General features: G+C 41.8%; 1 protein-coding gene across 3 annotated transcripts; it reads left to right on the top strand.

Annotated features, from left to right (window-relative positions):
* The first annotated feature begins 38 nt into the window (after positions 1–38).
* Positions 39–26553, top strand: Tubgcp4 (tubulin gamma complex component 4). Of its 3 annotated transcripts, none has more exons than XM_021156753.3 (18): positions 39–325; positions 2045–2173; positions 3798–3920; positions 4212–4265; positions 4968–5024; positions 7130–7209; positions 11990–12191; positions 12849–13014; positions 13219–13343; positions 16637–16687; positions 17030–17135; positions 17782–17889; positions 18246–18384; positions 20666–20843; positions 22426–22560; positions 23895–24011; positions 24597–24736; positions 25230–26553. In XM_021156753.3, the coding sequence occupies exons 1-18, from the start codon at positions 248–250 to the stop codon at positions 25240–25242; spliced, it is 2001 nt and encodes a 666-aa protein (XP_021012412.1). In that variant the 5' UTR covers positions 39–247; the 3' UTR covers positions 25243–26553. The 3 variants fall into 3 exon arrangements, with proteins under 3 accessions (XP_021012412.1, XP_021012411.1, XP_085690657.1); XM_021156752.3 differs by having other exon boundaries at positions 18243–18384; XM_085834531.1 differs by lacking the exon at positions 25230–26553 and having other exon boundaries at positions 18243–18384; positions 24597–24744.
* Positions 26554–26707: the final 154 nt, after the last annotated feature.

The raw sequence follows: 26707 nt of genomic DNA, 5'->3' as shown, positions 1-26707 counted from the left end.
CTTCTCCTGGCATCCAGGACGCATGCGCGACGGCACCGGCGCCTCCTCGCGGCTCTGCGGCGGGAGCGAGGCGGTGGGCGCCTGGGTCGCGCGCACTTCCGGGATGCGGCGCGCCGGTCTGTGGCATCTCTTCGCCCTGTGGACTGCGGGGATTCAGGGCAAGAGATTCCGCTGGGTGTGAGGGGTAGCCCGGAGAGGCGCTGAAAGAGGAGGTGGTAGATCTAGGGACTCCCGAGCCGCCCTAGAAATGATTCACGAACTGCTCTTGGCCCTGAGTGGGTACCCAGGGTCCATTTTCACCTGGAACAAGCGGAGTGGCCTGCAGGTATGCAGGGGATCAGAGACGAGTCGCTAGCCGCGCGGCGGGTGCAGCTGAGCCGCAGCGAAGGGCCGGGACCGATCGGCGCCCGCGAGCGGGAAGAAACCGAGGGCCAACCCTACGGAGCTCCGGCTATGGGGGCCCTGCGGTCCCGCGACTCCTGCTAGAGAACCACTAGGAGTGGATAGAACCACACTTCTTTTCACTGCATGTAAATTTGTTGTTAAACTGAATCCCTAAATGTGTAGCTGGAATTAGATGATAGTTTGTTATTTGAGGGAAAAGGGGGAGGGATAGGGCAATCTTGCATTGATTCAAATTGAATTTTGAAAGTAGTGGGAATGTATACAAAGCGCTCAAGACACAATACTCAGTAAATTGTGTTGGATGAAAAAAAATGAATTTGTAAACATATGGTGTTTCCCTCCTTTCTTTGAAAATTTCTGTACCAAGTGAAGAACTTGAGAGGGTGTTTTCCTGTAATTAAAAGAGTATAACAGGAATGTACCCGTTAGTTGTTTTCTCTTCCTCTCTCCCTCTGTTCCTTTTAACTCCCCCAACCCCCGTGAGAAGCCCAGATGTAGCGTGATACTCAATATTTTGCCGAAACTAAATTGGCAACACTGAGTTTAATAGGCTGACTTGGAGACAGGCGTAGTGTTTGTGCCTGTAATCCCAGCCTTTGGGAAGTTGAAGCAGGATTATTGCTGTGATTCAAGTCCAGCCTGGGCTTCACTGTGGAACCCTCTCTCAAAAAAGAAAGCAAGAAAAGAAGGGAACAGAGGGCAGAGAAAGGCAAAGAAAAGAATGACAACTACAAATGTGTCTAAGTGTGTTGTGTAAAATGGTATCAGTGACTTCAAGGTGGAGTTGACTTTTTCACGGTAATTAAGCCTAAACTAGAATTTTTTTTTTAAACTAAAGTATGTGTGTATGTTGTATGAGTATGGGCATATATATCACAGAGTGTATGAAGAGGTCAACTTTATGGAGTCACTTCTCTCTTCCCACAGTTGTGTAGGTTTCAGGGATTTAACTCAGTTCTTCAGGTTTGTGTAGCAAATGCCTGGCTCTCTGAGCCATTTCACTGATCTTAAACCTAGAACCTTTCTAAAAGTCTGTCAACAAGAAGTGTTCAAATTTGATAACTGTAGAAATGTCCTCAGTAATAAAAGACACACATACATATATATTGAATCCGTAACTGTGATTGACACCTGTCATTTATATTATCTGTTATCACAGTTATCTCTACTTTTTACTTCTGAAAACTAAGACATTGAGAGGTGCCATAATGTAACTTGCCTAAGCTTTCAAGCAAAACATAATTTGAAGATATAAGCCAAGGGAGTCTCTGTCCCTGTCTGTTTCTGTCTGTCCTCTCTCCTCTCCCCTGATCCCCTCTGTGTAGGTCAGAGGACAACTTGCAAGAATTTCCTACTATGTGAGTCCCAGAACATCTTTCCAGCTCCTATTGTGTGAATTCTTTACTCTAGGGTACCTATTTTAACAACAAGCAATTACATCTGGATGAGGAACACTACCTGGTAATTGTAACAAACAATACCTTGTTAACCAGAATTACCAACCCAGTAAAAAGGAAAAGCCACGTAAAACCATGGGCACCTTATGGAAAGGAAATAGAAAAACATTTTAAGCTGCAAAGAACCTTGATTGGTGACTAGCAGGCATTAGCTTCCTTTATGACTATCCCTCTTCTTTCAGGTTTCCCAGGATTTTCCATTTCTTCACCCCAGTGAGACTAGTGTCCTGAATCGACTCTGCCGGCTTGGCACAGACTACATTCGATTCACTGAGTTCATTGAACAGTATACAGGCCATGTGCAGCAACAAGTAAGATCCTGTTATCTGGATATGGGCTTCTACAGTGCAGGAGTGCTATTAGGCTCTCAGTGAATTCACTGGTAAAGCAAGTTAGAAATTTCTGGAGTACTCCTGAGTTTATGAATCACTGGAAATGCTCAAGGAAAGGCAAGATCTCTGATTGACTTTTCTTGGGTAACAACAAAAACTCTACTCATGTTCTTACACAGATTTTATGTAATGAGAATTCCTACTTCTCAAGTTCTAAAAGAAAGTCCTTTGTTTGTTTGTTTGTTTGTATTAAAATGAGCAACAGTAACAACATTTTGTGTTAATGAGTGATGAATGAAGACTCATTCCGGTTTTCTGTAATGCCATAAGAGCAGAATAACATTGGCTGGTTGTAAACCAGTCTGGTCTCATGTCTATCCTATGAACATTTCTCTTTAGGAACTTCAGGATCCTTCTGGTATTTTTTGTAACCTCTTCTGACTACATTGTGTTTTCTAACCTCTGAACCCAAGCTTCTGTAACACATCTGGAGCTGAATTCTGTACTTCTGTACTCTGAGAGCCTGGTTACCCAGATCTCTACCTCCATCATAGCCTTTAGCTAACCGTTAACCATTACTTCCTCATATAAAACGATATGAGAAGTCTTATATGAAGCTGACCAGATTCACTAGGCTCTTCCCTCCAAAGAATAAATAATAAAGACTACTGAGTCACACTCAGACAAGCCCAGCTACAGAGAAGGCTCTCAGTAAAGCCAGGCTGCCTGGAGAGCAGCAGGGACCAACCAAACAACTTGAAGGATCCTTGAAAGACAAGCCATATTTTATATGTCCCCTCAACTAGAGTCTTGATGCTTTTAAGATTTACTTTTATTTCGTGGGTCTGAGTTCTACTTGCTGCGTCTGTGTATGTCCATGTGTATGTCCTGTACCTGCCCAGGCCAGAAGGTATTGAGTCCCCTGGAACTAGAATTACCAGTGGTTATGAGAATCACCATTGGGAGAAGCACCTTAAGACACAAAGTCAACAACTTAGAATAGCTTCAGGTATTCCCTAAAACCAGAGCCCCCCCCCCCCCCCCAAGCAGCCCCCAAAGAAGCAGAAACCAGCTTAGAAGAGGCTCAGACCAACTGAGCTACCTGGACAGGATATTCCAACCTGTTGAGCTGCCTGTAGACTATGCAGTGTGCTCCAGGTTCTCAGATTTGTGAGCCGTCACCCTAACCATGTTAGGCTGGAGTTTGGCGAGTAACCCCTCACTCATATTCCTATAAATACCCCAAATAAAACTGACTGGTTCACAGCGGTATCTATACTTTGGTCTGTCATGGCTCCCCATCTAGTGACTAGAGATGTGTGTGTGTTGTGTTCAGGAAAAATCTTGTCACACAACAGACACTAGGAACCAAATCCTACAACAAAACCTTTCCCTTAACCATACTGTGGCCATGTCAGCACTTCTTTACTGAGGCCCCTTGCATACATTTTATTTTCAGTCATTTATCTTCTTTCTCTTGCTAAAATACTGCTTTGATATGGAATTATTTATAAAAAAAATGTTAAGTACTACTAGTAAAAGACAGTGTTTTCTTGGGTTGCTGGTTCTGACTGAGAAGTTGCCCTTCTTTGTTTATTTGCAGGATCACCATCCTTCCCAGCAGGGCCAAGGTGGACTGCATGGGATCTACCTGAGAGCCTTCTGCACAGGGCTGGATTCAGTTTTGCAGCCGTATCGCCAAGCACTGCTTGATTTGGAACAAGAGGTGAGGAGGAGGTAATACAGACAGCAACATCCTGAGGGGATAGTAGATTAGAGCATGTTCTTGACTTAGGTCAGCTAGGTAAGGGTGAGCTATTTCCTGTGTGGCTAGAGGGTACAGTTTTCAAAGTGGCTCCAGAGTGGACTTGTCATCTGAAAAGTAACTGTTTCATCTATTAGTTCTGCAGAGCTTAAAGCAAACACTGAGCTCATTGTCACATTCTCTCCTAGTTTATATAGAGCAAATTCATTCAGTTATTGGTGTCGGATTCTGATAAGTGTGCTTTTATTGCAGTTCCTGGCCGACCCGCATCTCTCCATATCACATGTCAATTACTCTTTAGATCAGGTATGCCTTGGAATGCTAAAATGCTTTGGAGTTTTGCCGTTTTTAAAAAATCCTAATTTGTGGCAGTATATTAAAAACGTTTTAACCTAAGGTCAGAGCCCAATAAATAAATTTTCTGAATTTTACTAGCTGTGCTTTGTTAGATGAGAACTGCTTTCAAAGTGTAATGTATATGCCACCTGCCTGTCATCCTGGTATACTCCGGAGGAAGGGGCTAACCTAGTCTACAAGTTTTCTTCAGTAAGTTCTGGGCCAGCTTTACAAACAAAAACAAAAACTGAGTAACAAAAAGAGTTCCACGTTTAGTTAGGCCTTAATATGATGTGAATATTGTCCTGTTGACATGGTTAGTAGCAGGGACACAAGACTCAAAGTAGAGTGTTTTGATGTCAGATTGACTTAGGATGCCCAACTTGACTATTCTGTGGTATTGCATCTGGAAACAAAAGTATTACTTTCCCCACTCCACCCATTTTTTTTTGGGGGGGGGGGGTTGTCTTTTTGTTTGTTTTTTGAGACAGGGTTTCTCTGTGTATCCCTGGCTGTCCTGAAACACTGTAGACCAGGCTGGCCTGGAATTCACAGAGATCCACCTTTCTCTGCCTCTCAAGTGCTATGATTAAGGTGTGTCTTTTAATCTTGAGTTGATCTTTTTTTTAATCCTGTATTTAATTCACACCTTGAGTTTCCTCTGCTTTGCAGTTCCAGCTCCTTTTCCCCTCTGTGATGGTTGTAGTGGAACAAATTAAAAGCCAAAAGGTGAGAAATTTTTATGATAAACTTCAAAGAAAATCTAATAATCAATGCTGTTTTACAGACTTTTTGGAAGACACTGCTTTTAATATTTTTTATGTATTTGTTTAGCATTATCTCTTTGCAGTCCATATAAAATGTCAGACATTCAAGAATAAGACATGCTTTCTTTAAACACCTTGTGATTGAGAAAGTAGAGTATGTAGCTCTACCTAAGAATGTTGCTGAGGTTAGAGAAAATACTTTGGGTGTTTGGTAGTGAAAGCAGGTTGTACTAAGGGTTTAGAACCTCTGGCTTTGAATAGGGACAAGAAACCCACTTAGAAAGAAGATGGTTTCCTGAGAGTTAAGAATCACTGGGCAAAACCCAGCTTGTTATATTAATGCATGACACCCATTGTCAAAAGTTTCATCACACATTGAACAGTTAATTCCCCGCATCCCACCCCACCCCCATCAGAAGATTGTCTTTTTTGAGTGGGGTAATATCTATGAGGAAAATCCTTAGGTATTTTATAGGAATTCTTTTCTTCTGTTTACCCATTATTGGACTAAGGAGACAAATGAATTGTGCTCAGCTCAGTTCTCCATGTTTTCTGGCCATAGTATCTGTTCCTTAGGTTGTTATTCGCAATGTAGTTAGGCAGTCGACTTACACTGTAGCTGCTTTACTTTTTCAGTGAGTGTAGATCTGTAAAGCCCTGCTCCATTGACTCTGCAACAAAGCCAGTGGGAAAGTGCTTCAGAGATGACTGCGCTCATTAAAGTCAATGGTTATTGCTCTGTGCCATGCGCTTGCTGAGAGCTTTACATACATAATTATATACACTCAGGGTCATAGAGAACAAGGTAAAAGACAGGATCTGTTTAACTCAGAAGACTGTGCTCCTGACCACTCTATTAAACCTGAAATGGGAGGGAACCTCCTACATGAGTGGAGTTGGTAGTGAGTGTACAGATTTCCATGCCTAGCTGCATCTCTCAGTTGACTTTCAGCTTCCACTGGCTACGGGAAGAATGGGAACAAAAGAGGGTCTGAGATGAGTCATCCTTTCTACCTGGCCAGGTAGCAATAGAGAAACCAGTGTGCTAGTGCTCCAGTTTTAAATAATGAGGAACTTGAGACCATGGGCTGAGGGGAGAATGGGGACCAGTTGCAAATAGGCTCACCTAAGGGGATTGTTTTTAGAGTGATGAAATAGTATAAACTCATATCAGAGTGATGGTTGTGTAATACTGTAAATTTACTAAAAGTCCTTAAGTAATACACTTTAGTTAGGCATGTAAATTTAGGATACACAAATTATATCTCAAAGTGATTTGTAAGAAAAGCCTGGAGGGCACAGAGACTTCCAGTTAAGGTCAGGGTTCATACCTAATTAGCAGTCTAACTTGAACCTTATCAAAGACTTTTTCTTGGTTTTGAATGCCAGTTCCCCATGACTCTGGTTTCTTCAGTGAATTGGCTCTCAAACCAATGTGTATATTAGCGTGTACTAGCAAGCACCTGAGATGCTTGGTAAGCCATAGGTGTCTGAGCTTTACCCCCCAAATTGGCATTTATTTAAAAAATTTTTTTGCCAACTTGACAAAGGAGTCATTTGTGAAAAGGAACCTCAGTTGAGAAAACACCTCCATCAGATTACTTATAGGCAAATCTATAGTGCATTTTCTTGATTAATTATTGCTGTGGGAGGCCCAGGTCACTGAAGGCAGTGCCACACCTGGGCAGGTGGTCTTGGATAATAGGGCAGGCCGAGCCAGCCAGGGGGGTGGGAGTGGGGCACAGTAAGCCAGTAAGCAACATTTCTCTATGGCCTTTGCTTCAGTTCCTGCTTTGAGCTCTTGCCCCTACTAGCCTTCATGATGACGTATAAACCTATACAAACTATAAGCTGATATAACCCTTTCCCCAGCAAGTTGCCTTTAGAAACCTGAGACAACAGGTAACACTGACACTGAGGGCAGAAGAGTCTGTCTTTACAAATTGACTATATAGAAATCTTGGGAGGGACTATATTAGCCTATATTAGCTACTGGACTGTGCTTTCTTGGTTGATGTAGAATATGAGTTTCTGTAACCTAGATTGATAAGGCTATATTTTCCACAGATTCATGGCTGTCAAATCCTGGAAACAGTTTACAAACATAGCTGTGGGGGCTTGCCTCCGGTCCGAAGTGCATTAGAAAAGTAAGTCCTGGCTTCCATAAGTATTGGGAATAGGGGAGGGAGTCAAGTGGCTTCACTTGTCCTGGTTTGTTTTCAGGTCATATCAGGTGGATCATCTTCTTAATGTGTTCTTAGAATCTGTTTGCAAGTATATTATTGAGAATTTTTGCATTAATGTTCATAACTGAAATTGATCTGTAATTCTTTCTTTGATGGGTCTTATGTGGTTTGGGTATCAGGTAACTGGCCCCATAAAACAAATTGGGCAGTGTTCTTTCCGTTTCTATTTGTAGAACAATGTGAGGAGTCTCGACATGAACTTTTCGCGGATTTCATGCTGAGTGTGATCATTCTTTGCTGTCTGTTTGCTTCTTTTGAATGTGAGCTCTCTTTGTTCTGGAGCCTTCAGGTGTGCTGTTAAGTACTAGTATGAGATCTCTCCAGTTTTTTTCTTTTCTTTTTTTTTTTTTTTTAAATAAATGACAAATAACTCACTTTGTTTATATTTTAATGTGAGTCCCCCCTCTGCAGATACACCTGCATGCCAGAAGAGGGCATCAGAACCCTGTATAGATGGTTGTGAGCCACCATGTGGTTGCTGAGAATTGAACTCAGGACCTCTGGAAGAACAGCCAGTGCTCTTAGCTACTGAGCCATCTCACCAACCCCATCTGTAGGCACTTAGTGCTATGAATTTGACACTTAGAATAGCACTCATTTTATATGTTGTATATTCCTTTTCATTAAACTCTAGAAAGTCTTCTTTCTTAATTTCTGTCTTGGCCCATTTTTCATTCAGTAGTGAGTTGTTTAGTTTCTATGAGTCTGTAAGGTTTCTGTTATTAATGATACCCAGTTCTAATCTAGTTCGATAGGATATCAGGTGGTATTTCAGTTTTCTTGAGACTTGCTTTGTATCCAAGTATGTGGTCAGTTTTCGAGAAAGTTCTATGAGGCACTGAGAAGAAGATGTATTCTTTTGTGATTGGGTGAAATGTTCTGTAAAATACATGTTAAGTCCGTTTGGTACAACATCAGTTAGCTCCAGTATTTTTCTGTTTCCTTTTTGTCGAGGTGACCTGCCTATTGGAGAGAGTGGGATATTGAAGTTTACCACAGTTAGTGTGTGAGGGTTGGAATGTGATTTAAGCTGTAGCCATGTTTCTTTTAAGAACTTGGGTGTCCTTGTGTTTGATGCATGGATGTTAAGAATTGTCTTCTTGGAGTTTTCCTTTGATGAGTATGTAGTGTACTCCCTGTCTTTTCTGATTAGTTTTGGTTTAAAGTCTGTTTTGTCAGATACTAAAATGGCTACACCAGCTTGCTTCTTAAGTACATTTACTTGGAATAGCTTTTTCCATCGTTTACCCTTAGGTAATGTCTATTCTTGATGATAAGGTGAGAAGTGTTTGTTTATTCTGGTTATCTTGGTGGTGATGGTGAGTGTTTCTCCTTTTTTGATTTGCTTTCTGGAATTTCATTCCCTGTGTTTTCTTGGGTACAGTTAGCCTCTTTAGGTTGGGAGTTTTCCTCCTAGTACCTTCTGTAAGGCAGAATTTATAAATAGATACTGCTTAAATTTGGTTTTATCATGGAATGTCTGATTTTATCCATCAGTGGTGATTGAAAGTTTTGTTGGGTATAGTAGTCTGGGCTGGCATCTGTGGTCCCTTAGAATCCATAGCAAATCTGACTTTTAGATTCTCCTTTGAGAAGTTAGGTGTTATTCTGATGGGTCTGCCTTTATATGTTACTTGCTCTTTTTCCCTTGCACCTTTCCATATTCTTTCTTTGCTCTGTAGGTTTAGTGTTTTGATTATTGTGTGCTGGGTGAACTTTCTTTTCTGGTGCAGTCTATTTCTTGTTCTGTGTGTGCACTTCCTGTACTTGATAGGCATCTCCTTTAGGTTAGGGGAATTTTCCTCTATGATTTTGTTGAAAATGCTCTCTATGCCTTTGACTTTGTTTCTTCTCTTTCCTCTGTTTATATTATTTTCAGATTTGGTCTTTTCATCAAGTCCCAGATTCCTAGTTGTTTTGGGCCAGGAGTTTCAGATTATTTTTCTTTGACCAAGGAATTTATTTTTTCTATCTTGTCTCTTCCATGCCTGAGATTCTCTTTTCTATCTCTTGTATTCTGTTAATGAGGCTTGCCTCTGAGGTTCCTGTGCAAGTTCCTAAATTTTTCATTTCCAGATTTCCCTCCGTTTGGTTTTCTTTATTGATTCTATTTCCACTTTCATGTCTTGCATGGTTTTATTCATTTCCTTCCACTGTTCATTTGTGTTTCTTTAAGTGATTTATTCATTTCCTCTTTAGTGACTTCTGTCATATTCATAAAGGCCATTTGAAGGGCTTTTTCTTGTGATTCATCTGTGTTGCAATACTCAGGGCCTTCTGTGGGTAGTTAGGCTTTAGTGAAGATATGTTGTCCTGGCTGTTACTATGTTTTCATACTGGCATCTAGGCATCTGGGTTTGGGAAGATTATAATTCTAGGTATCTAGAATTGATATCTGGTCTTGTCTTTATTGAGTGAGTGTTTTGTTCTTTGGTTTCTGCTTCTTCTCTGGCTTTATAGAGTGTGGCTATACAGAGAAAGCCTGTCTCAAAAAAAAAAAAAGTGTGGTGGCTTTGTATTGCCTGGTAGAAAATGCTTCTGAGGTCCTGATAGTTGCAGCCACTAGGAGTTCCAAGTAAGATGTGTTTCTTCATATTGGGAGCTGACACTTAGGAAAGGAACTGAGGGGGTTCACCCTAGGAATGGAGGCAGAGAGTGAGGAGAGTCCACAATAGGAGGTCTGCTACAGAGCTGGAAGTGAGACTGGGGGATTGGATATGGAGGAGAGGGGTGGGGGGAAGATCTGGAGTTAGCCTTCTCGCTTTCCCTAGTTAGTTCCTAAGGGAGGCCTGCTGGAGTTGGGCTGGGTTAAAGGGAGTGGGGGAGAGAGGTTAGGAGATGAAGGTCTGTGTAAACTAAAGGAGATGGGACAGAGGGCAAAGGGAGGCTGATGCAGGTGTTCTGCTACAGAGCTGGGGATGAGACTGGGGGATTGGATTTGGAAGAACAAAGGGGGAGGTTAGCTTACCTGCCACAGTGCTATTTAATTTTATTAAAGAATCTCTTTTTAGTTTGTATATTTTAAGTAGTAGACTAAAGCTCTATTTCTTTTCCCCCGCTCTCATTTTGAAAAATATCAATCCTACAAAGAAATTAAATATAAAGCACTTGATTATCCTTTAATTTTACCAATTGTTAACATTTTGCCTAATTCATCTTTTTTCTTTCTCCTATATGCTTGTGAAATATGTATATATCTTCCAATTTTGTTGTTGGGACATTAGAAAGTAGTTGCAGATATTCTAACTTAACTCCTACATAGTTAGCTTATATCTCTTTAGAAGCAAGGCATTCTTTTTTAATATAACCTCAATACTGTATTATTCACCAAAAATTAATTTGATATTTAGAATATTTTGAAATTTCTCCATTTGTCCAGAATAGCTGTTATGTTTTTCACAATTCAGAATCTAGTACATTTTCATATGTTACATTTAGTTATATCTTTTTAAGTCTATCTCTATTCTGGCCTCTTCTCATTTTCTTGGTGTGTGTGTGTGTGTGTGTGTGTGTGTGTGTGTGTGTGTATGTGTATGTGTGTTTAGTTTTTATCAGAGTCTCATTCAATAACCTAGGCCCTCCTTGAATTCATAGTGATTCTCCTGCTTCATCCTTCAGTTGCTGGAATTACAAGCCTGAGCCCTCGTGTTCCTGAGCTTTTTAAAGTCTCCTCTAGTTTGAAACAGCTCCCTGGAGTAGAAGAGATGGCTTGGTGGTTAGGAGCAATTTCTGCTTTTCATGGGACATGGTTCAGTTCTCAGCACCCACACGGCAACTCACAACTGTCTACAAATGCAGCTCTACTAGGATTAGTCACCTCTCTCTTTCACAGACACCTGTACTCAGGTGACACACACACAAAAGCACACATATACATAAAATAAAAATAATTATTAAAAACCTTTAGAACTGTAAGACAGCCCACTTCCTCTTGTCATTGTCTGTGATGAAAACACTCAGGAACTCTTAACACTTGTCTGTTGGAGGCAGGCGATTTAAACTTTGCTGATTCCTTCTTCCTGATTAGATTTGGGTTAGACATTTTTAGCAAGAAGACTACATGCATGGCATTGTTTCAGAAAGTTAGTTTATCCCATGATGCTTCTCTGGAGTTGATACCATGGTGTCTGTCAAGTTTCTCTGTTGCAAAGATACCTTTATCTCTTCATAATGAATATGCCCTCTGGCCACCCTTCAAGACCATCTTACAATCCATTCCCCAACTACCTTCCTGAATTTTATTTTATTTTGATTTCTGCATTTTATTGACAAACCGGGTATCCACATTTTGAATCTTTTTCCCTGTGCAATTCCAAGAATAATAAATTCAAGGCCATGTTCAGAAAAAAGTGGTTCCATTACATCCACTTATATAAGACTCTTTAGTTTTGGAATTTACACAAAGAACAAAATTATTTGTCCTAAAAAAATACTTCCTGAGTTTAATGAATTACAGGTTGGGGTACAAGTATATAGTACTGTAGTTACATATGAAAGTTTAATCAGTCTGTCTAAGTAATTAAATTATCACAGTTATCTATATCTTGTTTCTCCCACGACTCACTCACTCACCTTTTGAGCTTCTGTCTGTCCTATCAAAATTTCAAACATGAGCTCTGGCTATGGTGAGTCTCAGGATTCTAAGTAGACTGGTAAAGCTCTTGCGTCCTTCTCTCCTCAGAATCCTGGCTGTGTGCCATGGAGTCATGTATAAACAGCTCTCAGCCTGGATGCTGCATGGTCTCCTTTTGGACCAGCATGAAGAGTTCTTCATCAAACAGGGCCCATCTTCTGGTACTCTGAGTGCACAGCTGGAAGAGGATGAGGAGGACCTGGGCATTGGAGGCCTGACAGGAAAACAGCTGAGAGAACTGCAGGACCTGGTGAGGACACAGCAGGAAGCCCGGGGCAGCCACCTGTCGGGAATACCTGCAGCTGACTCACTGGCCTACTTTGGCCTATCACAGCCTGGCTGCCTTCCATGAGTGGATCAGTTAGAGACACTGGGCTTTCTCTTAATTAGTTAGAAACGACAAAATAGCAAGTGGTTTGGAAATCCTTGTTTCTCCTTTCTACATTATATGCTCTTACAAGTTTAGTGATGAGTTTTATATTTAAAAACTCAGTGCTAGTCTGAGGGATTGATGCCATTGGTCAAAGTGCTGTGTAAGTGTGAGGACCTGGGTTCAAATTCCAAGAACCCATGTGAAAGTGGATGCTAGATACTGTGAACATCTGTAATCTCAGTGCTCCTGCAGAGAGATGGGAGGCAGAAACGGGATCTCTGGAAGCCTGAAGGCTAGCTAGCTTGATATACACAGCAGAACAACAAGGAGACCTGGTCTCAGGGAAGACGTGAGGACAGCACACATGTGCCACACTAACCTACACAGAGGTAAATTAAAGGATAAGAACTCAGTGCTTTCTGCCATGCCAGTTTTCTTCATGAGATTTACACCTTGTTCACCAGTCACACAGATCATGGGTTGGAAGTTAAGACCTGTCATCAAACTTCACTGACCGATTATTTTCTTCACTAGCGCCTAATTGAGGAAGAGAATATGCTGGCCCCATCACTGAAGCAGTTTTCCCTGAGGGTAGAGATTTTACCATCATACATTCCAGTGAGAGTTGCTGAAAAAATCCTCTTTGTTGGAGAATCTGTCCAAATGTTTGAGAATCAAAATGTGAACCTGACAAGGAAAGGTAGGAATGCCCTTGTTCTATTGCCCATCCTCAGAGGCTCTGTATCTGCAACACTGGCCCAAAGCATGCAGGCTTAGAGTGGCTGATGACAGCAGTGAACTACTGCAGCAAAACCGCTCCGATAGATTTGCCTGGGCCACTGTGGCCCCCTCCACCCTGTCTGCCCTGACTCCTGTCTGATGATCATGTTGTCATACTCCACAGGGTCCATTTTGAAAAACCAGGAGGACACGTTCGCTGCCGAGCTGCACCGGCTCAAGCAGCAGCCACTCTTCAGCCTGGTGGATTTTGAGCAGGTGGTAGATCGGATCCGTAGCACTGTGGCTGAGGTCTGTCTTCTCTCTTCTATTGTTCCAGAAGAAATGAGTTTGTAGAGCCCTAAAGGGAGAGAAGGGGGGTGGGGGACCTATGGGGCTGGAGAGATGGCTCAGTGGTTAAGAGCACTGGATTCAACTTAGGTTCAATTCCCAGGACCCACATAGTGGCTTTCAACTGTCTGCCACTCCAGTTCCAGGAGATCCAGTGCCCTCTTCTGGCTTCCAAAGGCACTGGGCAGACATTGATACAGATAATCACTAGGCACACACCCTCACACATGAAAAGAAGTAAGTGAAAGAACGTCTGTTTTTCAGGTAGAAATGGAACTGATGTGTTTTAATCAGTTGATTAAAGGGAAGTCTCAGTTTAATTTCTAACACTCATGAATTTGGGTGAGGAAAAGCTTTGTGTGTATGTCTGTGTGTTTGTGCCTGTGTGTGTGTTTTATTATTGACCATGTATTTCACTTGTACACGGTAATCTTAGAAGGAAAGCCAAGCACACAGGATGGTGGTCCTGGCCCTTGAGACAAGTGGGAGGGATGCCTAGGGATTCTAGGTCCTGGGACTTCTTGAGCTGAGGGTGCTTATATTGATTGGTCTGTTTATTGTGAACTTCAAGATGTAAGCTTATGATTTATTTGTTTTTCTGTATAATAGTCACTACTTTTGACTAAAATTTTGGATATGTAAGAGAAAAACTCTTGTATCTAAAGTTGTTTATTATTTATATGGAGACATAGTAATGCTAATTTATTGCTGGCTAATCTTACACATTCCCCTTAACTCTGTGTAACTAACTGTTTTTTAAAGGCTTATTTATTTATTTATGTATGTGAGTGCACTGTCGCTCTCTTCAGACACACCAGAAGAGGGCATCGGATCCCATTACAGGTGGTTGTGAGCCACCATGTGGTTGCTGAGAATTGAACTCAGAACCTCTGGAAGAGCAGTCAGTGCTCTTAACCTCTGAGCCATCTCTCCAATCCCTGGGTAACTAACTTAATTCTGGGGTTTGATACTATAAAATTTTTTATGTACTAAAGATGACATCACCTGAAAATAAGAAATGTTTTACAACATTTCTTCTAAAGTTTAACACCCTACCATACATTGTTCTAGGATCTTTATTGATAAAGTAGACAGGTTGGCTTTGTTTGCATAAATTGTGTCAAACAGCAGAAGTAATATTGGATGTCTCTGAACTACTGACGCTTAGAGATGCAGAGAATTCCTGCATTACTATGACATTTACTGTAGGCTTCTAGAAGGCAGTGTAATAAAGTATTCTCTTCCTAGTTAGCCGGGGTTTTTTCCTACGTGAGGTCAGGTTTACCAGTTGCCCATTGTGTTAGTGAAGGAGAGCAGTCTTGCCTTGGATCCATTTCTCTTTCATAGTTTTTATATCTGTATGCATTAGTTAAGAAAGACAATTGTCTCTGTCTTATTCTTGGGTAGTTTTTACATAAGCCTTATAAAATGGGTTAGGTAGGTGCTTTTGTTCCTTTTTGTTTGTTAAAAACAGTCTATGTTTTATTTGTAATTGTTACTTAAAGTTTGAACTTACCTGAAAAGTGATCTAGGCTTTCTTAGGAAGAAAACCTTTACTGGTTGAGTGTGTTTTAAAACTAAATTACCATAAAGCTGCTTCTTGTAACAATTTTGATAACTCTGTAGCTTTGGAACTCGACTATTTCAGGTAGATTTAAATTTTTAAAATACTTGCTTATCTATAAATATGTTTTGTTTTGTTTTGTTTTGTTTACTTAAGTTTTGTCTTTTAAACATGATTTTGTAGCCTGTCAGTAGTAGCATTGGGCAGGCAGAGGCAAGTGGATCTCTGCGTTTGAGGCCAGCTTGGTTTACAGGACAACAGTCAGGGCTACAGAGAAACCCTGTCTAGAAAAAAAAAATGAATAAATGAATAAACTGTGTGTCTGGGTGTGTGGTGTATGTACTTATGTTACAAAGTAGGTGTGTGTGTGTGTGTGTGTGTGTGCGCATGCGTGCGTGCCTGTGGAGATTAGTTTCAGAAATCTTCTGTTTTCACTCTCCTACCTTACTGTTAGGACAGCATCTTTCTGAACCAAGAGCTCACTGTTTAGGCTAGCCTGGCTGGCCAGGGAGCCCCCAGCATTCCCTGCCTCACTGTCTTCCAGCATTGGGTTTTAGGCAGGAGCCACTGCACTCAGCTTTTACATAGATGCTGGAGATCTGAACTTGGGTCCTTATGCTTGCTTAGCAAGATTTTTCATCACTGAGCCAGCCATCTTGCCAGCCCCAGTTTTTCTCATTATTTAGTCTTGTTAGGCTTTTATTAAGATTAATAAACTAGTTAGAACCAGCTTTTCCCCCTTAATTTAAAACATACTAACTTAAACACTTAGAAAAATTATATATAAATATAACATCTGGGTACCTGGAGATGCAGAAAAAGCATTGGCTAAAACTCTCCATTAGTTCATGACTTATAAAAATGAAAAAGAAAATCTAGGCTTTCTGGTTACACGCCCTATCAGTGTAGCACTGGGAAAACTATAGCATAGCAGGAAGATGACCGCCAACTCCAGGCCAGCTTTGCATAGACAGCAATCCCATTTAGCTTTTTGGGGTTTTTTTTCTGTTTTTTGTTTTGTTTTTGTTTTTATAAAAAGGACTCGAGAGATGGCTTATCAGTTAAGAGCAGTGGCTTGCTCTCCCAGTGGACCTGGATTTGATTTCCAACACCTACAAAGTGGCTTACAACCATCTGGAATTCCAGCTCCAGGGAATCTGGCATCCTTATCTAGCCTCTGAGGGCACGAGCCAGGCATATGATACAAAGATATAAGTTAAAAAAAAAAAAACAAAAAAAAAAAACCCATACAACTTATCTATGAATCTCCAGGTACCCAGATGATTTTTCCTATTAACTTTAATGTTGTGCTTTTTTGAGACAGGGTCTCCTTCTGTAGAGACTCTTCCTGTCGTGGAACTAACTATATAGATTAGGCTGGCCTTGAACTCAACAGAGCTCCTTCTACCTCTGCTTCTGATGCTGAAATTCAAGGCATGAACTACTCCACTTGGCTACAGTCATGCTTTCTCAAAAGTGACTGGGAAAAAAAAATTCAAATATGTATTCAACTTTGTAGCCATTTAAAAATGGTATTCACACAGAGTTGTATATGCAGCTATTACCATTAATTTCAGGACATTTTTATCTTGTATAGGTTTTGTTTCTGTCTATCTGCTCATTCCTAGGATTAGCTGAACTTGGGTTCACTGTAATGGATTTTTGTGTTTTTTTTTTAATCTCATCACAGCACCTCTGGAAGCTAATGGTGGAAGAGTCAGATTTACTGGGTCAGCTGAAGGTAATAACTGATACCCTTTTAAATCCTGAAATGATTCTGGAAAGCATTCTTACCTAGACTTCCACAGTAGATTCATTTGTTCTTACTCAAGTGAGGAAAATATATTTTATGCTACAAATCTTTTCTACTCTAAAGATTCAAGCTTGCTTTCTTGTGTTGTGATGTAAACACCGTCAAACAGAGTCTTCCTGCTTTGGGAGGCTGCTCTGTATGTCTCTTTAAAATGTCAAGCCTGTGTCCTTCAGACTGCTAGTATCAGCCTCTCTGTGTCTAATTCATCTGGGGTGGTCAGGGCTTCCAGGCTCTGATTTACTGAATTGTATACTGAAATTCTTTCCCCAGATCATTAAAGACTTTTACCTGCTGGGACGAGGAGAACTGTTCCAGGCCTTCATTGACACAGCTCAGCACATGTTGAAAACACCACCCACTGCAGTAACAGAACACGGTAATTTTCCTGTGGCCCTGAGAGTAAAGTTTGCTCAGGTTGCAGGGTGTATCTTGGCTGGTGTTGTGTGTTGCATGTTTGCCTGCAGAGGCCAGAAGAGGGAGTACTTGAGTCACAAGCAGTTGTTATAGCTAAAGCTTCCTTATGCTTGGGGTATAACTGGGTCTCAGAACAACTAAAGTGAAGGACTTCAGTACTTTCAAGACTTCTCCTTACCCTGACAACTCCCCTAGACATCAATAGCCATTCCTGGTCTCTGGGAGCAAACTAAAGAAATCGAGTGAAGTGCTTTGTTTTAACTGGTTACAGCCAGATCCACATGGCTATAACTTTAACAGTGAAGAAGTCAAGCTTAGGAGATGCCTCTTTCAGCAAGTGTCTTCCCTTTGGTTAGTTTAATGGCCACCCCCACCCAAGCACAAGAAGAATAATATAATAAGAATCTGAAACGAGACAAAGAAAACGGGAGAGAAAATGAGGGCCTTGATTGTTTGTTTAAATCAAGTCTATAAACAAAACAGTGGGACTGTCTGGAGCAGAAACAATTCTCTCAGGATTATTAACAAGGAGGAGGACTTAATGCTGTCAAGCAGAAGCCACAGATGCCCTGACCCTGAACCTGTTGCTTTCCTGTGCTTTCTTGCAGACGTGAATGTGGCCTTTCAACAGTCAGCACACAAGGTGTTGCTAGATGACGACAACCTTCTCCCTCTGTTGCACCTGACGATTGAGTATCATGGAAAGGACCACAAAGGTCTGCTAGTCTCTGATTGCTTCCTCTCTGCATCTTCTGGTCTTTATTATCCCTCCTCAGAAGCTGCATAATTTCAGACGGTAGAAATCACCTAGTCCAGTATTCCAATTTTGTACAGGTATAAATGTAATTCCAGGAAGGTTGAGACGCTCTGCCCAAGGTTGTTTTTGAGATGTGTCTCTATTTTTCTCTAAAACACCTTTCAGGAAAAGCCCTCACAGAAGTCTCCTCCCTCTACCTTTATTGCCTCTCAATGCTGCTTTTCAGTACTACTGAAGTACATTTTGTGTGTGTGATTCACCTTCTCTCTCTGGTTCTAATTAACAAAGTTATTATCATATTTCTTTACGTAGCAGATGCCACCCAGCCAAGAGAAGTGCCTTCTCGGGAGACATCCCCCCGGGAAGCTCCTTCTTCCGGCTGGGCTGCTCTCGGGCTTTCCTACAAAGTACAATGGCCACTGCACATTCTCTTCACCCCAGCTGTCTTGGAAAAGTGAGTATTTCTGAGTTTCTCCCAAATAAATATTACTTGTTACACCCAAGGGAAAAAGTGAAGTGCAGTGGATGGAGTAGAACTGATAGAAGCCAGCCTGTTGTCCAGCTGGTTTCTATACTAGCACTAGAGGTTGCAGACTCGGCCTGTCTTCAGGAACTTGACAGGAGTCTAGTTTGTTTTTTCTTGCTGTGAAAAAGCAACTTGAGAGGAAAGGGCTTATTTGGCGTAAATGTCTGGACAGCAGTCCTTCATTGAGGGCAGTCAGTATAGGAATTCAAGCAGGAGCAGAGGCAGAAACCAGAGGAATGCTTCTTACTGGCTTGCTCCTAGGTATAGTATCACCCACAGTGGCTGGGCCTTTCTGCATCAATCAAGAACATGTTCCTCAGATTTGCCCACAGGCAGATCTGATGAAGGCAATTCACATTAGTAAGTGAGGTGACAGCCATGAGACAATATGGAATGATAAGGACTTGAACAAATGGACATAGAATCCATTAGACTAGGGCTGGAGAAATAGCTCATTTCGTAAAGGGAGGACCTGAGTTTGAATTCCCAGGATGCACCTGAAGCTGAGTGTGAGCATGCCTTGCCTGAGAATCCTAGCATTTCTATTATGAGACAGGAAGTAAACAAGAGAGTCCACCAGCCAGCCAGTTTGGCATACACAGAGGCAAACAGCAAAAAGACACTGTCTCAAACAAGGTGTAAGCGGCGGTCTGGTTTCGTATTTACCTGAGTGCCATAGCATATGCCCACTTGCATTCACTTGACACACTTTAAAATGACACTTTTTAAGATTTTTTTATGTGGATGTGTGTCTGCACACATGCATGCTGGTGCCCATGGAGACCAGAACTGGAGTTGCATGCAATTGTGAGGCACCCAGTATGGGTGCTAGGAACTGAATTCATCAAGTGATCTTAACCACTGAGCCATCTCTCTAGTCCGACTTTGTTTGAGAGAAGTCTCTATATACAGCTTTGGCTGTCCTGGAACTCACTTTGTAAACCAGGCTGGCCTCAGACTCCGAGATGTGCCTGCCTCTGCCTCCCAAGCACTGGGGTTAAAGGCTTGTACCACAATACCCAGCCCAGACATGTTTCAATTGACAAATAAGTAATTGTAGGTTTGTTATTTGTAGACTAGTTTGTACCTTTGGAATATGAAGACTCAGGTATGGTACTAAGTTCTGGCACTTGACTATTCCTATCAGTCCATAGGACTTTCTCCCCTGGTTTTTATGATTTACTATTCATGATGTTAATATACTTGGGACCCATGTATAAGGTAGGTTTCTGTTGTATGTGGTGAAGACTATACCCAGAAACAAAGGGTTTTATTTGGGTTTGAGCATATAGCATCAGGAAGGGAAGTCAGAGCAGGAACCTGGAAGCAGGGACTGAAGCAGAAATCCTGGAGGAGGGCTGCTTACAATCTTGTCCCTTGGAATGAACCTCTGCCCAGTGCATGGTGGGACAGGATATCCCCAGGCGGGAGGTGAGAAAAGCACAGTGTACCCTGAGACAGGATAAGGAAACCGTTCTCACTATGGTCACAGAGTAAGGAAAAGGCCATCTCTTTCAGCCCACCTCTCTAGCCTCATTCTTCCCTACTCAGCTACTGCTGTAGAATATACAGAAGAGAGAAGCAGGAAACGATGAGGCTGATGCAAGGAAAAGATTCAGCCACAGGTTCAGAACTCACAGTCCAGTCCAGCTAGACAAAATGTACAGGCCTTGTCCAGAGACTCCAAAACTTAGCTACTCACCTCCTTGTTTGACGTGGGCTTTACTTAATACTTAATATTGCTTTAAAAGTTTAATAAAATAAAAACATTTTAATATTTAAAGTATTTACTATTTTAATATTTATGATATTTTAATGTTTAATGTTACCTTAATAAAATACTTTAATATTTAATATCTTACTATTTAAGACATTTTTAGTATATTTAATGTTTTTATGTGCACATGTGTGATGTATAAAGGGTGTCTGTGTGATATGAGTGACTGACTACAGGGTTAAAATGACATTGGATGTCCTCTCTCATGTTCTACCTTATTCCCGTGTGACAGGCTCTTACTGAAGTTTAGTTATTTTGTTCTTCAACTGAAATTCATTTCATTTTCTCTGCTATCTAATTTACTGCATAAATACACTATTCTTGTCACTCACTAGAGAGGTGACAGAGGAATCCCTGTGTCTGTGGTGTATGTATGTGTGTTGGGGTGGGGGGTGGAGTAAGGTCTGTATCTCAATGTTGCTTCTGCCATAGGTACAACGTTGTTTTTAAGTACTTACTGAGTGTGCGCCGTGTCCAAGCTGAACTGCAGCACTGCTGGGCACTCCAGATGCAGCGCAAGCACCTCAAATCTAACCAGACGGACGCAGTCAAGTGGCGCCTAAGAAACCACATGGCCTTCTTGGTAGATAATCTTCAGTACTATCTCCAGGTACATTCTGAGCAATGGATGGAAGAGGTGGGAAAAGGAGCCCAGAAAGCAGAGAAGGGTCTGCTGTTCTATATTTGGTAAAATACTACAGTTGGAGAAAACTGAGTATTTCTATCTCTAGGCTTGGCATTTTAAGTGGAAATAAGTGGATAAAGGGAATTAGGATACCTATGAGCAATGCACTGATTGCTGATGTGACCCTTTGTCTGGAATTCTCAGACGTGGCCAACCCTTTGACATTGTGGCATGATATTATCAATTAAAAAGTTCATATCAGCTGGGCAGTGGTGGCACATGCCTTTAATCCCAGCACTTGGGAGGCAGAGGCAGGCGGATCTCTGAGTTCGAGGCCAGCCTGGTCTACAGAGTGAGTTCCAGGACAGCCAGGGCTACAGAGAAACCCTGTCTCGAAAAACCAAAAAAAAAAAAAAAAAAAAAGTTCATATCAAAGAACCATGCAACAACCCCCACCCCCAATGACTGGCAAAAAAACCCCAAAAACCTTATAATCTTTTGAGTAATTTTATAATTCTGTGTTGTTCCTTGGCGGTGACAGAGGTGACAGAGTCGTCCTATACCTATCCTTGACTACATGCTGAGTAAGCCTGTTATTGCTAACTAAGTCAGTGGAGAGGACGGGGCATGAGTGGATTTTACTGGGTAGGGGAGTGGTCTACAAAGACATTTAAAACGATTAAGAATTACACACCCATGGAGCTAGAAAGATGATTTAGCAGCTAAAAGCACTGACTACACTTGCAGAGGGCCTGAGTTTGTTTTCTAGTATCCACATGGTGGCTCCAACCATCTGCAATTCTAATCCCAAATGATCTGATATCCTCTTCTGGCATCTGTGTGTGTTACACATACAGAACACAAGCAAAACACACTTTTTTTTTTTTTTTGAAGTAACAACTGTGACTGGGAATGTAGGTCAGTTGGTAGAGTACTTATATAGCATTCAGAAAGGGTTTGAGCTCTGGCACTGCAAAATGTCAGGTGTGGTGGCACTAGCCTGTGATTCTAACATTTCAGAGGTAGAAGGAAGAGGATTGGAAGTTCAAGGTCATTCTACACACAGTGAGTTTCAGGCCAGCCTGGATTACAAGAGACCCTGTCTCAAAAACAGAAATTATACAACCAGTTCTGTTGACACACAACTGTAACATCCACACCGGGAAGTGTCAGGAAGGAGAATTGCAAAGCTTGAGCTGCAGCAAGACCCTGTATAAAAAGAAACAAATGGCAGGGAATGTATAGTTCATTGCTACAGCCTTCCCCTGCATACACAGGCCCCAAGCAACACACACTCTACAAGACTTAGCAACTGAAACATGTCACTGGTCAGCCTAAAGTGGCTAGAAGGAAGATGAGGGCTGGTGAGATGGCTCAGTGGGTAAAGGCTGGAGCCACCAAGCCTGATGACCTGGGACCGACCCTGGAAAGTTGTCCTTTGCCCTCCACATGCCTCTGTGGCATGAGCAATTCACACACATACTAAAAATAAAACATGAGAAGAACATAAAATAGAACACTCAGAATGTGCCAGGTGCTAAAAAAAGGGTTTTTTTTAATCTATCAGGTAGATGTGCTGGAGTCTCAGTTCTCACAGCTGCTTCATCAGATCAATTCTACGAGGGACTTTGAAAGCATCCGATTGGCACACGACCACTTCCTAAGCAATCTGCTGGCCCAATCCTTTATTTTGCTGAAGCCTGTAAGTAGGGGTGGTTGTTTGCTTAGCCTAATATGTTCCTATCAGCTCTTGGACTTGATGAGATGCGAAACTGTTCTTCATCGCATGGTCAATTCCATCTTTACATTTTTGACAACTTAAACTACAGTGTTAAAAGGGAACTAGAATGTTAAAGAGTGTGGTAAACAGAGATAAAAAGAACTTTATGTTTAAAACACACACACACACACACACACACACACACACACACCACAAGTGACCTACAGAAATTCAGGAATCTCCTTGACTCTACAGGAAAACAACAGAGCTCACTTTTCTTAGAAATCTGTTGGACCAGGATCAACCAGTCATTTGAAAGTTATTCTCATAGGTACATCGGGTCTAACGCTCTGGGTGTATGTCCATCTGCAAGTACATACATTTAGCTCTTCTGACAGCAACTCAACATTGACTACATATTAGAACGTGTGAAAAAAATCTAAGGCCAGAAAACACTTAAGTCAAACATGCAGATTGGGGTCTCAGCACCAATAACTGCAATCACACAAGCTGGCCCCAATCCCAAGGTGAAGCGTGCAACTCCAATAACCCTGGAGTGCTTATGCTTTCATCTCTGTGGTGAGCAAGTTGTACCAACCATAAATGGTATGGGCTTCTTTGAACTCTGGTATTTGGGGCTGTTACTTGCTACACCTAGAAGGAGTGACTTAAGCAGCTGCCACTCTCAAACAGTGGTTGGCACTGTTCTTGCATGGCATGGGTATATCCTTGAGGAAGAGCACCTTAGAACAACAGGTCATCATAATTGAAGTCTTTATTGAGTGCTTACTGTATGCAAGGCACTGGGGATACAAAGAGGTATAAGTCATGGCTCTGCCCTTAAGGAGCTCACAATCTAGTTGGAAAACAACAAGACATGTACATACAAAAGTCAGCAACAGCACGGGTGGCCCGACAATCACCAGTGAACAACACAGGTACTACAACAGAAGAAGGGTGGAGACCACTAAAGGCTGCAGTGGGGAAGGAGTAGTTCACAGAGAATGAGGCTTGAACTGTTACTAAAGAGAAGAGAATCCCAGGAAACAACACTCAGAGCTCAAAGGCAAGAGCATACTCAGTGGGTCTAAGGGAGGAGGGGTTAATGGTGACTAGAGCAAGGAGTCAGAGAAGCCGGCTGTCCCAAGAAGGGATGTTCATTCTGTGTGTTAGTTGGGAGGGCCAGACAGCTTTGAAGGTTGTGGTATCTCTGCTGAGATCAGACATGGGAGGTAGGCTGTTAAAAACTATTTTCCCAAACCTTGCATTTCTCAGCGATTTCTTCATTTCTTAACGCCAGCTATATTTTTGGATAGGTGTTTCACTGCCTGAATGAAATCCTAGATCTCTGTCACAGTTTTTGTTCACTGGTCAGTCAGAACCTAGGTCCACTGGATGAGCGTGGAGCGGCCCAGCTGAGCATTCTCGTGAAGGTGAGTCTGCCTAGCACTGAAAATACATACCTCTACCCCCACCTGTGGAGCAAGCAGTCTTTGCTCCGGGTCAATAAAGCGTTTTCCAGAACAGACATAGAAATGACAAGATAAAAAGATAAAAGCGCTGGTATCAGTGAGTTTGAAGATGAATATAATGTGCTGCCTCACAGTGTTCAGAAATAGTTCAGCCCTGAATAGTTTCTTCAGCCCACCAAGTATGCACTGGCTTTGTGCTCATTTTCTCACATCCCACTTCCTTCCCTGAACCAGCCTCCTATCTCACTTATAATTATAATCTCAGACTATATTTATCTCCTTGTAACAAAGCAAGATCACTGCAATCCCAGTATGTGGTGGAATATATTAATCTTAAATGAGCTGTTAAATTCCTACTAACGAGAAAGTACTTTCATGGGAGCCATGCATCTCACGGACATGTACTAAGAAGTCATGTTAAGAGCTGATAGAAATGGGAATATGGGAGGCCAGGTGGTCCTGCAAACATTTAAGCAAAGCTTTTCCAAAGACCCCCCTGGTGCCCAGTACTCTGCCTGGTCACTGACAGCTCGGGTCTCTCAACAGGGCTTTAGTCGCCAGTCTTCACTCCTGTTCAAGATTCTTTCCAGTGTTCGGAACCACCAGATCAACTCAGATTTGGCTCAGTTACTGCTCCGGCTAGACTATAATAAATACTATACCCAGGCTGGTGGGACTCTGGGCAGGTAGGAACAATTCATGGGGCACTTACTAGATTTGGAGGAGGGGGTTAATGAACAATAGAAGACCAAAATGCAACTCTGGCCATCATCTCCAGATTACCCTCATTTTATAAGCAAGGCTCAGAGATGTAGGAAGGGGTTGGGGGTATGGGAGTAGGGTGATCATGTTCCACAATTTTACTGGAATTTATTTTCTAGTGAAGTTCATCAGCATAGTAAATACTAAAGCTGAGGGTAAGTTCTGTGTTAGGCTATGTACTGCTATGTTCTAGGGGGCAGTCTGGCTTCCACTGCCTGCTCTGACATGTACTAGCAGCAGTGCGGCTGTGGTGCCATGCACTCTCTTCTAAACTTCCTTAAATCTAATACTGACATCCAGTGGTCATCGTCAGCTTCTTAAGAGAGCTGTGTTGTTGCCATGGTGTTAGCTCTATCTCAGATTGCCATGTTTCTTTGGAAGGCATGGCATTTAATGAAACTTTTTTTTCTTTTATAGTTTTGGGATGTAAAAGAAAACTCTGGTTCAAAAAATGAAACAGCCCTACCACGTTCTGATGTCTGTAACAAATCTCTCAAATCATTCATCAAATGCCTGCAGACTGCTGAAAGGGTCTTCTAGAAGAAATGCAGAGGTATAAAAATCCTTCCTACCATTCCTGTAGGGGAACTGGGGTCTGATATCCCTCTGCTGACCACACGAAGGCTTTTGAAGACATCTGTTGGGTGGGTTCATTGTGTAACCGGGGTTTATTGAACACTTACTATATTCCTATGGAAGACAAGCACAGTAAGCAGTGGCTTGGCTCATGTAAGAAGGAATCGCGCTCCTGAACAGGTCAGCTTCCGTGTCACCACCAAATGAGAAAACCCTTCAGACAGCCTCTTTCTGCACCTTGTAACTACACAGACTATCTTTATCCTTCCCCAAAATTTAAGATTTGAGTATCCTTTATCTGAAGAATTGAGCCAGTGGGTTCTAATTCTTTCGGACTAGTAAAAGGACAATTCTGGCTAAAGATGATAGAGGTCAAATTGTTTAGATTTAGAAACAATTTAGTTTTCACTGCAACCCAGTTTTCCCTCCTTAGACCTGCCACATGGGTTAAGGTTTTATGGTCAGGTAACCTAGCCACCACGGGCTGAGAACATACTAATGTTCTCATCAACATAAACAAAGAACACTTCATTGACATCCTTCCCTCCAAGCTGGACAAGAATGGAACATCCGGGCCTCAGCTTGTAGTCAGAGTCCTCTCTTCATCTACATTGTCTACCACCCACTATGAAAGCCTGAGCCCGTACTTGTCAACTATCCAGGAGGATCACCCCGACCTTGTTACCTCACCTCTAAAAGCCTGCTGCTTGTTTTTGTAAATAAAGTACTATTCAAACAGCCACACATACTCAATTTAGCTATTGTCTGTGATTGCTCACAGACAAGACAAGTTGTTGAGACAGACAAGTGTGGTCACAAAGCCTAAAAGTATTTACTATTTGGCACTATAGAAAAAATTAGACAAATGGCTTTATTTAGAGAATGAGAAGCCGTTCGTTAACAGGGATTATGATGATGAGTGTGAGGAAGGAATAACTTCCAACAGTTGTAACAACTGGTCACGTTCCCAGTAGCAGGTCATCTGTCAATAAACTCCTGATACCCAGAGCTCTCCCCAGTCCCACTCAACGTTAGCACTACTTACTGTTTACCTAGGCCCTCGCCTACTTTAAACTGTTTTTGGAAGTGTAACATTTTAGGTAGCCTGAGATAACCTTGACATTGACAGTGATGCCACAAAATAAAGCTCACTCGTCTATTTTTATCTCCCTTTGTTTGCTGTACTGCTAAAGTGACACGCCTGCTGACAACTTCAGAGGAGATCCTGTGTTTATCATGTTCTGAGATTAAGCTCAAAGAAACAGATGAAGACATCCCAGTTACTACAACCAAAGAGATTCAACATTTATTTTATCATA

This window comes from Mus caroli, unplaced genomic scaffold (assembly GCF_978045245.1).
Source record: "Mus caroli unplaced genomic scaffold, Mus_caroli_1 scaffold_2, whole genome shotgun sequence".
NCBI classification, from domain to species: domain Eukaryota; kingdom Metazoa; phylum Chordata; class Mammalia; order Rodentia; family Muridae; genus Mus; species Mus caroli.
The sequence above is the reverse complement of the archived record's forward strand: the minus strand, read 5'-3'. Positions and strand labels throughout refer to the sequence as shown.